Below are 14,967 nucleotides of genomic sequence, written 5' to 3'. Positions count from 1 at the left end.
TGTAGATTCTTCCTTTAATAGTTGGAAATAATTGATCAATAGTCTTGTTTTCAGTTGAAACTAAAAAATAAAGCCTTTTTGTTCCTGAAACCTGTTTTTTTCCACTTCCTGATTCTGTATCTATGATGCTGGGATCATTCTGTCCCATATAGGAATCGTGAATGCTAGAGATTTTCAGAATAGGCTTCCTTTTACAATTATTCTGTATAATGCTGGCAGATACATTTAATGTATATAGTTAGTGTTAATTAAAAAAAAAGGATTTGATGAGTTGGAATATTTAGAGTGTCTGAAGCATAATTAATGAATTAATAATACATTACTTTATTACCATTAGTCAAATGAAACAGGATACAAGTTGTTATAATTAAAAATAGTTTTATTTAGTGGCGAAATTAATTAAAAATAGTATTTTTTATCTATCATGCCAAATTTTACTGGATTTTATGTGATTAAGTAACAATCCTTCTTGTAGCCTAATGCCACTTCTGACATCAGTCTAATAAAGGGAATATGATATAGAAGTTTAAAGCATTTAAAAAATCAAGTGATAGGGTTCTTAACTGAATCTTCTAAAATTATAATTTTTACATTGAATTATTACATTGAACTAGAATTCTAATGTTTTGTACACTGAAAAACAAGATTAGGATGTTTACAGGCATATGTATGTAGAAGAGGGTTAGATGCAATACAGTATGAAGACAATTTAAATTTCAAAAACCGCTTGAAAGGCATCCTTAAGACAAAGCTGTCTACATAGCTTTTGAAAATATTGAGATATCAATTAATGTAGAGTGGAAAAACTTTTCAAAATTTTATGAAAAATTAGTCTGAAATATAGGGAAAGAGGACTATGTAGTTGGTTGAAGAACTACAAGGGTAAGTCAATTATTATCTGCAATGTAGTTATAAATCTTATTGACAAATAGGAAACTTACATGTATATCATCTTTCAACATATTCCCCTTGCAATTCAATACATTTGGTCCATTGTTGCACAAGCTTCCTGATGCCCTTATAAAAGAAGGTTTTCGGTCGAGCTGCGAGCCAGGAATGCACCGCCTCTTTCACTGTTTTGTCCGAGGTAAATAGACGCCCCTTAATGCCTCTTTGAGTGGACCAAACAAGTGGTAGTCAGAAGGGGCAAGATCAGGACTATACGGAGGATGGGCCAGTACTTCAAAGTTGAGTTTCTGAAGCGTTTCAGCAGTGCGGGCAGCACTATGTGGACGGGTATTGTCGTGCAACAACACAACACTTTTCGACATCAGTCCTCGGCGTTTGCAGGCTTCAGCTTGGCAGTAAGCATCTTACTGTAACGCGCACTGTTTATTGTTTTGCCCCTTTCCTCATAATGTTCCAGTACTGGGCCTTGTGAGTCCCAAAAAACCATAAGCATCAGTTTTCCTGCGGACAGTTGGGTCTTCAACTTTTTTTTGCAGGGCAAATTTGGATGTTTTCATTCCATACTCTGCCTGCCGTCTACTCTCCGACTCATAATGCTGGATCCGTATTTCGTCGCCGGAGATGATTCTGTCTAAGATGTCCCGTTCATTACCACAGTGATCCAAATGTTTTTGGCAGATGTCCAAGCGCGTTTGTTTATGCAACTGTGTGAGTTGTTTTGGGACCCATCTAGCACAGACTTTATGAAACCCAAGTCTGTTATGGATGATTTCGTAGGCAGAACAGTGACTAATTTGCAGATGATCTGCCACTTCATCAATAGTTACTCGTCTGTCTAAGAAAACCATGTCACGTGCATGCTCAATGTTTTCCTCATTTGTGGCAGTAAACGGTCGTCCGGCTCCTTCATCGTACGTAACACTTGTACGACTGTTTTTGAATTTTTCAATCCATTCGTAGACACTCTGTTGTGGCAACACACTATTCCCGTACTGTACCGATAGTCTTCGATGAATTTTGGCCCCTGATGCACCTTCCGGCCACAAAAAACTGATCACTGAATCTTCTTTGGTGCAAACTGAAAGTGGAGCAGCCATGGTTAACGGCAGGGCAGTGATAATGGAACTAACCTATGTTGTTATGTCTGTGCATCAAACCTGCACAGACATAACAACAATTAAACCACGCATGCGTCATCTACGCAACATGACAGTACTATCAACATAAACAAAAATATAACTAAATTGTGAATAATAATTGACATCCTCAAATATAGTAATGATATGAGTATAAAATGAAGACAAATTTCGATTTGGAAAAGAGTTAGATGTATATAAATTGCCCCATTTGTTTCTCAACTGTGTGTAAAACCAATATAAGAAATTGAAGGAAACTTAATTTTAAACTAAAATTTGTTGATTGTATTATTTTGGGGGAAAAAAAGTTAAAAAGAATTCCTGAATGAAATGAATTTATTGCTAGGATCAATTTAAAATTAAGTAAGATTAAATCAAAGGTAATAAAATGTGTTAGGAAATATTTTAATAAAGAAGTAAGTGTAAAGAGAATGTATTGTACCAAAAATTATAAAATATTATTATTTTGGTAGTCAAAAGATGGATAAAGTAAGGCAGGCATTGAAATCAGAATAAGACAAGCAAGGAGAGCTTTTCTGCAAACATTTTTTTTAGTAGAGTGATTCAGGGAAAGTTAAATCTTACAAAAAATTATATTATTATTTATAACATTTAAATAGAAAAAGACATGCCATTTATGAATACAAATACAAAATTTATTTATTGAGATCACATCTTGTAGGTGAGCTCCATCTCTGCGTAGACATTCCTCCCTCTCTTAGTGAAATTGCATGGTTCAATGCAACATTTCAACAGGAATTTAACAAATGTTGTTTGGATCTTTGCTTTTAGTTCTTCTGTTGTAGTAGGTTGATTATATCACACACCAGACCATGTAATGTCACCAGTTCTTAAAATTATACAGTTGCCAAAAAAATTGGTGTACAGAAGCCATCGATATTCATGTGCGTGATGTTAATCCATCATGTTGAAACCAAATGATGTCAATATTTATGAAATGTTTTGAGTTTTTGTGCAACAAAATTTTTCAGCATGACAATGTATCAATCTGATGTGACTGTAGTCATGAAGCCATACTCATTTTCAAAAAAAATAAGGTCCTAGTATTACACCACACGATGAAACTGCACATTAAAGAGTAACCTTGAAAATTGCTGTGTAGGATTATCTTGTGCCCAAAACCTGAAGTATAATTCATTTACAAATCTGTTAAGATGTAAATGGGCTTCATCTGACATCCAAAGTTTAGTAATTGACCTCATTTCTCTTTACAACTATTTGTTCAAATAATTGATACCACATTTTACGATTGTTTGGTTTCTCCTGGCAACTTTGTACAGATGGTAAAATAAGTACTCAACAGTACTTTTCAAACACTTTTAACCATTATGGTAATCTAGCATAGCAGAATTTCTCTGTTGATTTTCTGTGTATTAATTACAACAATTTAAAGTGTCCAGATTTTATATAACTGTAGATTATTAATTGTAAGTTATATTTTCTTAATCTATTATAAATATAAACAAAAAAAATTACTGAATTAACAGAAGAAAATTACTAGAACAGAGGTTTTCAAATTTTTTACAGTTCCATTCAATCTTTAGAATTATAAATGGTTCACTGTCATTAGTCTGGAAAATGATTATACATAGTATTTTTCATCTTATGTAATGCATTGCGTCTCAACAAAAATGAAACGGCCAAATAAGTATGATAAATGTAAAAACATCAGAGTACAAGAGTTACTAGTCAGAATTATTTTCTTTGAGAATAGTATTTATTCATTATACAGCCAATATTTTGGTGAACATAATGAAGCTGTCACTTGTAGTGTTGAATATTACCTGCCGTTTAATAAACTTAGAATGCTGATGTACAACAGTTTATTGGCTCATCAAAAAAGGTAATGGGAAATCACTTCACTTGCCACTTTCTGTAGAAAACCTGTGATGGGTTGCTTATTGTTATTGAAAATGATTACATTCCTTAAATTCAAATATTTCTTATGTCTCATGCTATATTGCCTATAGACATCTTTTTCTTATTTTGCATGAGAAATGAAGTGAATCCCTACAGTTACTTAGAACTTTTACGTATCTTTTAACCCAAAGACAAATAAAAAAGCAATATAGAATTAAAAGTAATTTCATTACTTTTAATAAATAACTTCATTTCTTGGATGTTTATTATTACATTATAAACATCAAAAGTTTATTATCCCATTAAATATGTACATGAATATTTTATAACAAAATTTGAACATTTATCAAATTATAAAAATTTGATAAATTAAAAAATGTGTTATTTTCTAAATGAATTATGAAATTAATAATTAAATGAAGAGTTACAGTAAATATATAAATACATATGACATTATCTTTTAATGTAGGTAATCTGTGAGTTTCTTCATCAATGAGAAATGTATTAAAAAAGGGGGGGGAAACAGTTGAAAGCGTTTAGAACATAGTTAAGATATTCTACCATAAAGAATTCCAACATTATTATAATTTTTTGACATTTCACTTTCTCAGTTTTTAACTTTTATTTAGTTTTTAACCTTTAACCTTTTCATTTATTAAGTTTAAGTACTTTTGATTATTAAAATATTGTACATGAACAAAGAACAAAGAAGAACAGAAAACTGGCTTGTTATACATTTAAAAAAATTGTTATTACTTTATTCAGTATCTACTGAAATTATTACACTTTGCATGGTGTATTTCTATTCTAGAATTGTGTATTTATTTTAGGACCTCAATGGATGCCATTGGTTGGTAATTATTTGCAGTTTCGTCAATTAGTAAAACAGTATAAATTGACTCATCGGATCTGGGAAAAATTAGCAAGCAAGTATGGATCATTACTTGGTTTGCGTTTAGGTTCTGATCGTCTAGTTATTGTATCTGGTTATAAAATGATCCGTGAAGTACTTAACAAAGAAGAATTTGAAGGAAGACCAGATGGATTTTTTTTTAGACTTCATGCTTTTGGTCAAAAACTTGGTAATATATCTATCTATATACATTTTTTTGTTACAATTTATAATAACTGTTTTTTTTACAACGATTTTTTTTACAAATTTGTTCAATTTCAGCTCATCTACGCTATTTTAACTTCATGCTATAAAATGTCACCGACAAGATTTTATCAGCTTTTAACTATTCTTGCATTATTTTTTTTTATATTAATAATGTTCAGTTCAGTAAGGACTCTCTGAGTCCTTACATAAGGATTGTAACACTTATGTAATGACGCTATTGGTCTTAGCAGTCAGGTGTTTTCAAAAAATATATAAAATTGGCTTCCTCCAATCCTAAACCTGACTGAGTAATGGTTTATAAATTACAATACTGTGGAGAATAGTAATTTCATAAAGTACATTTTTATAATTTCAGATAATTTTTATTATTATCTAATACTATCATCATTCCCTGAGCTACAGAATCAAGATTTGAATTTTTGTCCAGTTTATTCTAAATCTAATTGAAAGCACACTTACTTTTGATTTTAATTGAAATCTAATTAATGAAGTAACTTCTACTCTTGAAGCATTTGGATAAATACATTCTGACCCCGTAGGAGAAGACTGCCTTGTGACGTTCTGGTCACCACACCGCTCCACCCCCTCCACTCTTAGCCTGATGGGCTTTACCAAAGGTCAACTTTTAGACCCTCTAAACCTGATAACACATCACAGTCATCAGTTTGGCTTCTGTCCACTTATGCAAATGCTTCTGCAGATATTTCCATCAGTGTAATTACACAATTTACTATCACCTTTGTATGGCCCCTTTCAACCATGACCACCTATGATAACTTACAACCGTCAACAATCAGATTAACCAATTAACAGAAGTGTGATCCTCATGCCTTCCTCTTACACCAAAGGTTTCACACAAAAACTCTTCCCATATCTGTCGAATCATATGCCGCCTTGGTTCAATACCTCGATTAGGTTTAATTATTCTAAATATTTTATTATTTGGTGGTTCATTCAAATAATAAGTCTTTATTTCCTTTATAATATAGATTATTTTTATTATAATCTTTGGACTTGTAATTCATATATATAACATAATTATATTAATTAATATACATTACATTCGTAACAAACACAAGTTGAGTCTTTGAAGGGTGGAACAACATTGATTAAAAATAAAGCATTAGACAAATTCAATTAATAAGAGCAATAAAAAAGGCGAGAATTTAAAAGTCCTCCTTTAATAAAATTTAAAGTTCCTCCTTTTAATAAAAAAGGAGCAAATGAAACCTGAGTCTTAACATGCCAAAAATCATATCCTGCCAAAAATTACATCATATTAGTAGTTTAACATTATAAATGAAACTTAAATAACACGAATCATATGAATTTCGCAATTATAATAAGTTACATACTTGATACAATCCATAATGTTACAATTCAACAGAATAACAAACAAGTTTAGTTATGAATAAATGAACAATAATATAATTAAATTGTTAATACTTATGTTTAGTTGAAATGTTATTTACATTCATTTGTGATCTATTAATAGTACTCATATAAATGTATAATAAATTAATTAAAAAGCTATAATAGTATTATGAATAATAATAATCAGCATATTGCTTAAATAAATAATAATACAATTGAATATTTTAACCTATAATAGTTTGAAATTACATTCACATTAATCTTAAATAATAAATAAATCTAGAGAACCTTAATCCTCGATCAGTAAACTATTACTGTTGTCTTATTGCACCTAATATATAAATCCAATACATAATCATATAATGTGTAATATAAATGTGAAATCATAATTAAATTAATACAAAATGTAAATTAGGTTATTAAAATATTAATAAATATTTAAGCATGTTAAATTATATTATAAGAATATAACTCAAATGAAATTACAAGAACAATAGTATGAAAATAATTAAATCAATAAAAAATATTACTTAATATTATTATTTAAATCAGTCATTTTAAATTGGTAATAGACATAATTTATGCACAGGTCTTTTTAATCAACATTAACTACAAGTAAATCAACAACCCTTACTAGGCAGAGCCTAGGTAAACCTGGGTGATAATTCCATGTTTCCAATACATGGGTGAAGAATTTTCATTGGTAACTAATACTAAATTCGAACACAAAGATTGCGAGATGGAAAACGCCATTTATTGTGTTGCTGTAAATACTCCTTAGACCATCATCTCCAGATAGATTGTATAGATTTTTGGAATAATTGCCAACAGCCTGAGCAATTAATTTTAATTTATTGGTAATTGGGTTCAGGCAGGGAAGTGAGCGGATATCCTATGAGAAAGTGTCCAGTGGATAGAGATTCTGGGTCTCTATGATCTATTGAAATAACAAAGATAGGATGCAAATATTCCTCAAAATTAAGGATTGTTTGTACAATTACACGATGCATATGAATTTTAACGCTTTTGATTGTGCTTTTCCATAAACCACCAAGATGTGCTGAAGAGGGAGGAATAAATGAGGCTATATGTGTAGTTGTGAATGCTTGAATGTCTGATTTTAGTTTTTCTGAATTTAAAAATTGATACAAATTATAAAGTATATTTTTGGTGCAACAGAAGTTGGAACTTTATCAGAAAAGACTTGAATGGGAATACCCCTAGTGATATAAATCTTTTAAATGTTACAGTAAATGACTGTGTAGTCATATCAGAAACTAATTCTAAATGAATAGCTTTAGTAATGAGACATATGAAAAAAGCTGTATAAGATTTACTAAGGTCTTAAACCTCTGCCTGCCATGACAAATCATAATTGGACTGCTGTAGTCTACTATGCATGTAGAGAGAGAATGATCAGGAAGGAATAACACTGGAAGATGGTAACTGATCAAGCTGTTACCTAGCTTTTTGCATTATATCAAACGCATATCATACATTTACAAATGATAGAAGAAATAATTCTCACCAATAATTCTATTTAAAATCCAATATTTCCGACATAAAGAGTGATGTGTTAATTGAACACTCGATTGCAAAAGAAGCAAACGCTCAGCATTATAATCAGTTTTGTAACATTTGGATGTAAAATAAGAGGATATTTAACATGATGATGTAATACAGAATGTTGAATCTGTCTCCTACAAGAAGTAAGCCTACATTATCCAGAAATGGATCAAGTGATATAAGTTTGCTATGACTAGATATAGTTTGATTGTTTCTAACATTATTTATTTTGTTACTAAAATGCATGTGTTGTGATTGCTGAATAAAACAATTAAAGAGTATGATCTAATTCCTTTGTAGTTAGGGAACTAATGATTTGTTCTATTTTAATTGATTTAGTATTATGAAAAAATCTTTAAAAAAAACTAAATGTGCGAATTAAAGTGTGTAATGAAGAAAATTGTTCTATGTAATCGAATACAAATGTAGTAAATACAAATGAAGTTACTAAATTTTTGCATTTTTCTATTAAACATTGAGAATTCATATTACAGTTTAATAAAGTAATATTATTTTCTGGCCAATGGAAAGAAGATTGTGAAAGACATTGAGGACCATGTCATCAAAGTGACATGTCAAGTAATTTACTTGGTGTACAACCTTCCAATTAGATGGTTGTTCATGAATCCAATGTAGTGCTGTTGTAGAATCTGTGTATATCTCATCAAACTGTATGTTTAAGTCAGTAACTACCTTACATAATAAATGACTAAGTAGTAAACAACCACAAAGTTCATGTCTTGGTAGTGTAATTTGTTTTAAGAGTGCTAATTTTGATTTAGAACAAAGTAAATTGGAAGAAGTTGTGTGGTTGGTGTATACAATTCATATATAAATGCAACAGTCACAGCCTTTTATAGAGGCATTGGAAAATCCATTTATTTGAATAGAATTAATTCTATAATCAATGTTAGGTTTGATGGAACAATCTATTTTAATTGATTCAATCAAATGCAGCTGATTGTATAAATTGAGCCATTCTGTCAGTAACGTGTTTGGTAATATTTCATCCCAATTAATTTTAAGTTGCACAACGATTGCATAAAACATTTATGTGAGAAAGCCCTAAAGGATCAAACATACTTGCTGTAATGGACAAAATATTTTTTTAGTGTTTTTTTTTAGGATGAGTAATTTGGAAAAGTAGCATGTCTGAAGAATTATTCAGTAATAATTTAAAAATATAAATTTTCAATTGAATAACTTCATTTAAGTTATCTGAACCTGTTATGAGATCATCATTAAAATCATTTCAAATGGCCTTAGTGGTTTGTGGAAAATAATTCTCATTTTCATTAACCATTTGAATTAGACATCTAGTGGCTAAATATGATGCACAAGTGGTCCCATACATAATGGCTTGTAATGCAAAGTATTTTATTTCTTAATCTGAATTACTAGGTTTAACTAATACCTATGATACATTGTAGCTATGTCAAACGTAATTATGGATACTCAATCTAAGCAACGTGGAAAATAGGTCTTGTTGGATTACAGGTTCAACCAATAAAGTATCATTAAGGGATAGGCCATTAGTAATTTTAGCTGAACCGTCAAAGACAATTCAAATTTTAGTAGTTGAATACTGGATAGTGAGGTAAATAGCACACATTCGATTTGTTAACAAATCATTGGAATTGAGTAATGACATGTGACCTAATTCTAAATATTCCTGAATGAAAGCAAAGTAGTCCTTTTAAGGTTGGCGGCATTGTTAATTAGTTTTCTATCTTAAGATAAGAATCTATTTTTAGTATTAACAAAAGAATCACCTAGTTGAATGTTACTATCTTTGCACAGTAACAACGTGACAAATTTGCGTTGATTATTTTGGTAGTGTTGGATTGAACATTTTTTTCACATGTAAAGGTTTCATTAACTGAAGAATTTTTCCCAAAATTCTTGAGTATAGTTGAGAGATTTTTATGAGTGTTACGAGCAAGAAATGATGTGACAGTATTGTTGCCTTTACGTTATCAGTAAGATGACCACTACGTATTTGTCCTAATTTAGTTTCCTTAGGATATCTGGAATTTTGAATGAATTTCCAGGCAAGATAAGACTCAAATAGAATTGAGCTCCAGTTAGTATGTCAATGTTATTTTCTATGTTGAACTTGGGATCTGCTAGAAATATATTATGAGGAAGATTAAGATTAGAATTGTCAAATGTGGTTGACGGAAGGCTGTCTGATATATCAGATAAAACAGCACATAGCACTTTGAATGAAAGTTCTTATGTCAAGAGTGATGTAAGTGTAACATTGTGTTTGAATTGAGATAATGAGTTATTTATGCATGAAATGGGGAGATCATTTTTAATAAGTTTTAGGTCCTAATTTTCAGGTAAATTTATATGTGCAAAAATTTGCCTGGCTACCAGAATCTAATAAGATTCTACATGAATGGTGAATCTTTTTTGAATCACCATTGAAAAAAGATTCTTACATTAATTCTTAAGATTCTTTACATTGCTAAATTTTGAATAAAAAGTGACATTATTTCCTTTAAATTGCTTGTTATGATTCAAGATAAAGCATTTGTTAAAAGCTTTGGTTAAATTGTTATAACACTATTTTTGTTTTGTTTTCTGTTTTCACTTGGATGTTTGAAGTGAATGCATTAAAGATTGTGTGGAATTAAGAAATTCGATAGTCTTTAAAAGCTGGAAATATTTGATTTGACAACTTTTCCTTCCATAATTTTGAGGTATTGTAGTCCAATTTAGATGTTAGAAATTGGACAACAATAAATTCATATGTGTTTACATGAAGTTGCATTGCTGCAAGCAAATTCATATACGAGGAAATTTCATTAATAAATTTGGATAAAGTATCTATGGATTCTCTTTTTATAGAATCTGACCCTTAAAATGCACTCAGCATTATGAAATGCAATTGTATATTTGTTGTCAAATCGTGTTTTTAATAATTCTAGAGCATTAACATAATTTTCACTTGTTATTGGCAAATTTTTAATGATAATTAAGACTTCATCCTTCAAAGAGGAATGTAAATAGTGTAATTACTGAATATTAGATAAATCTCTATTATGTACTAAATCAATAAATATATTAAAATAGTGTTACCACTCTAACACATTACCTCTAAATAAAGGTATATTAATGGGTTGTAATTGTGTTTGTTTAAATGTATTTGAACTAAATTCTTGATTAGATGATTTTTTACTATTGTTTATTAAATGTTGCAATTTGGACTTTACAGTTCAATGGACTTTACATTGTGTACAATGCGAAGCTAAAACCTTATCAACAAATTCCAATTTAATTTCTGATTGAATGATGTCATATTTGCTTTCCAATTCAAGAAGATTCCTTATTTTAATTTGTAAGGTAGGAAATTCTCCTTATGAAGAATCATAATTGTGAGTAAATGTGACAATCCTAGTTATAGCGGCCTTTATTAACCCTTTTTATCTAATTAATTTTTCCCTATCCATATTAATAGTAATAACATAAATTATTAATATTATTAAGTAAATTAAATATGAAATGAATCAAATGATATTACATAAATGATGAGACAATGTAAATTAATGTATTAATAAATTAAAAAAAGATATTATATAAATGATATAGATCAAATTGCTGCGAGCCCTATTAATGTAGTAATTTGTTGAAGATTAAAATTCTTCAAAATTTCAGATTTTATCCATAGTTCTGGAAGACTGAAATGATGATTCTTCAAAGTTACAAATTATATATGTCCTGGAGAACCATAAATGTTGAATAAATGCCACTTTGGTTTAATACCTAAGTTAGGTTTAATTATTCTAAATATTCTATTATTTGCTGGTTCATTCAAATAAATAAAAGTCTTTATTTCATTTATAATATAAATTATTTTTATTATAATCTTTGAACTTTTAATTCATATATATAAAACATTATATTAATTAATTATACATTTGTAACAAACACAAGTTGAGTCTTTGGAGGATGGAACAAAAGTGATTAAAAATATAGAGCATTAGACAAATTCAATTAATAACAATAAAAAAGGTAACAATTTATAAAGAGTAACAAAAAAAGTGAGAATTATAAGTAAGAAAAAGGTAAAAATTTTAATTTTAAAATTTAAAGTTCCTCCTTTTAATAAAAAAGGAGCAAATGAAACTGAGTCTTAACACCAACTTCAATTAGACTACGCACTCAGATCATTAATTGATGAGTGCTTAAACACTAAAAATCCTATCCTCATTCGAACAAAACAAGTTTTGATTGCAACAACAATAATTTTGTCCTGCAATTCAATTACACAGCCCTCCTGATTTACTTAAAAATCAAAAAACAGATTCACAAATTTAATAAGCCTCTAATGAAAACATGGCCTACTTATTTCTACTTTGGTCTACTTTAGGGAACGAGGTCAGTGCCTAGACCCTCCCATATCGCAGCTCCTTCACAGGTTTCTTCACATATCTATTCTTATCCTAATAGCGAATATCTCCGCTAACTGGGACTTGATGCCAAAATACCTGTCTTGGCAAAGTAAGCATCCAGACAAGCCCGTAGCCACCCATATATCTATTCTATCCATACATTTTGTAACAGCATCAGACCCCTCAGTCATACTCCACAAGGCTAAGAATCTAAGGAAGCCAGTAACTACGTTCCATTGCCTTTTGGTTTTCTAATTAGATGAATACAACAAAAAATGTGGTAGTCGCTGAAAAAAACCCTTTCCTTTATAAAAAAAAAAAAACAGTCGCACCTACCTGTAATGTACAAATAAAACAAAAATGTTAATGAAACATTCATGTGAATACATATGAAAACTTTTTATTGTACGAGTATAGTATGTTATTATAGTATATTAAACACCAAAAATACTTATGATGAAGTACGGTCTATAAATAAATGATATATTTTAAATTAATAATAAATAATATATATTTATCTATTTAATAATGCATACTGCTAATCATAAAGTACTAATAGAATTAAAGAAAGAATTGAAAATCATTTGGTACAAAATCTAGACAATGTGGTCACCATAAACAAATGTTTTATTTAAATTCTCTTTGTTTAGACAATCCTGGATCTCTCTAGATGAGTGTTGCTGTACAGTAAGAATAATTTTCAAGCCATAAGTTCTGGATATTTTCATTCAATTGTAAAATTTACTTTTTAATTAAGAATTTACAATATTTCTCAGCCTTAATTGTAGTTCCACAGGTGCATAATGTACCAGTTAAACCCTGTAATACTTTTAAAACATATTTGCCATATCATTTGTTGTCTGTATGAGTCTTGTTTGTTTAGGAACTATTAGATGTGTTCCAAATTATACTGTCATGTTTTGTTCTGCAAGTTGAATTTCACACCTGAATTTTATTTACTAATAACTATCTCTACATTCAAGCATGTTTAATCGATACATTCTGTTCTTTGTTACTAGTAATCATCACTGAGTGAACATTGTATCCATCTCAGGCAATTTTTTCAGTAAAATGATGGTTTGTCAATTTTTTTTTATGCTAAAGCACGTATTATAATCTTAAAGGGTATCTGTAAAAAACATTTCATATATAACAATTTCTTCAATATTGTGAACTTCAGAAATGCCTTCATTTACAACTGTCATTACTAGCTCCTACTTCTTGCATTTTATTTCTTAAGTGATTTAGATTGTATTTATTAATTTAAAATATTATTTTTGTGTTGTAGACTATTTGTGAATTTAAAATTTCACAAGTGTGTCAAAGGGCACAAGTTGTTTAATAATCTGTTCACTTTGTATTTTATACACATCTGGTATTTATATTTAAAAAAAAAACTGCTGTATGATGCAATGTAATTTATAAATAAATAATACAATATATTTTAAATGAACTATAAATAATATATTTATCTGTGTAAAATGTACTACTAACCGTAAACTATTAATAAGTTTGAAGGAAGAATTGAAAATCTCTTGGCACAAGATTGTGGACAATGCAGTGGACATAAAAAATATTTTATTTAAATTTCCTTAGTTTAGACAATTCTGTATCTTTCAAGAGAGTGTTTCATAAATGCTGATTGAACAGAAATATTCATTGAGTATTTTATTTAACTAATTGGATCTGTTTGAGCAATAAAATGAGATCTAAGAATATTCTAGATCATAGAATATTGTAAGATCTTGCTAAGACTTAGGGAAAAGAGAATGTAGCTTTTTGTAAAAACGACACAGAAAATAAACAAAATTTTCATAAGTTATCTCAATGAAACAAGGGAAACATGCATAACCATAAGTAACAATGTGAAAATAATAATAAATAACAAAGGATACAAGTTTGACACACATGCGAAACTTAAAATATATAAATAGACTATAACACATAAAAATAACATTTTAAATGAAGAACTACAATCTAACTCTAAAAGTGCTCTCAGTGGCAGTCTCTGAAGAAGCTTAACCTAGAGTAAAAACTAATTCAGACCCAGGTTAAGTTTTTCAACTTTCACATTTAGCAAAAGGTGCAGTGGAATAGATTTAAAAAGTTTCCAATCAAATTTAATTTTGTTTAGGTGTTGCATTTATTGATGGGCCTATCGGTCAAGACCAACGTCGTTTCTGTTTACAAAATTTAAAATAATTTGGATTTGGAAGAAGTGCAATGGAACAAAGGATCATCTTAGAAACATCAGAGCTTGTTTCAGGGTTGAAAATAAAATGCAAGGTTTGTACATTAATTCTCATATACACAAGATTTCTTCAACATTAATATGTAAATTATAAAGTAAATAATATAGGAGATATACATACTTGAATAAAAAAGTAAACTACAAACTTTAGCATCTGATGTTTCATTATATTTGTGTAATGTCTCTTACACTTATTTATTGTCCTGGGAGTAGCCTTATTCAGAAAAATAAATATTGTGTAAAGACGAATGTCAAGGCTAAAATTACTTTTAATATACTTCTATTGTGATCAGATCTAGGCAATAAATGAAAGTGGCACATGAGGTCTGT

General features: G+C 29.4%; 2 protein-coding genes across 16 annotated transcripts in view; one reads left to right on the top strand and one right to left on the bottom strand.

The window, feature by feature from the left end:
* The window catches only part of LOC142326264 (uncharacterized), a 147,488-nt gene that overhangs the window by 25,498 nt on the left and 107,023 nt on the right, over positions 1-14,967 (bottom strand). For 4 of the 14 annotated variants that reach the window (XR_012756740.1, XR_012756741.1, XR_012756744.1 and 1 more), the window contains one exon: positions 11,065-12,722. The exons of 5 other annotated variants lie outside the window; for them this stretch is intronic. The gene's annotated coding sequence lies outside the window, so the exon portion shown is untranslated. Of the gene's footprint in view, positions 1-11,063; positions 12,723-14,967 lie in introns of those variants that run through there. 5 more of the 14 variants (XR_012756735.1, XR_012756739.1, XR_012756743.1 and 2 more) reach the window with 2 other exon arrangements.
* LOC142326266 (methyl farnesoate epoxidase-like) overlaps positions 1-14,967 on the top strand; it is a 30,087-nt gene that overhangs the window by 463 nt on the left and 14,657 nt on the right. The window contains exons 2-3 of one of the 2 annotated variants that reach the window (XM_075368601.1): positions 4,757-5,008; positions 14,521-14,616. In XM_075368601.1, the coding sequence (XP_075224716.1) occupies positions 4,757-5,008; positions 14,521-14,588 (320 nt within the window). In that variant the 3' untranslated portion in view covers positions 14,589-14,616. Of the gene's footprint in view, positions 1-4,756; positions 5,009-14,520; positions 14,673-14,967 lie in introns of those variants that run through there. The other variant, XM_075368600.1, reaches the window with a different exon arrangement.

This window comes from Lycorma delicatula, chromosome 6, assembly GCF_047948215.1.
Source record: "Lycorma delicatula isolate Av1 chromosome 6, ASM4794821v1, whole genome shotgun sequence".
Taxonomy (NCBI): domain Eukaryota; kingdom Metazoa; phylum Arthropoda; class Insecta; order Hemiptera; family Fulgoridae; genus Lycorma; species Lycorma delicatula.
The sequence above is the reverse complement of the archived record's forward strand: the minus strand, read 5'-3'. Positions and strand labels throughout refer to the sequence as shown.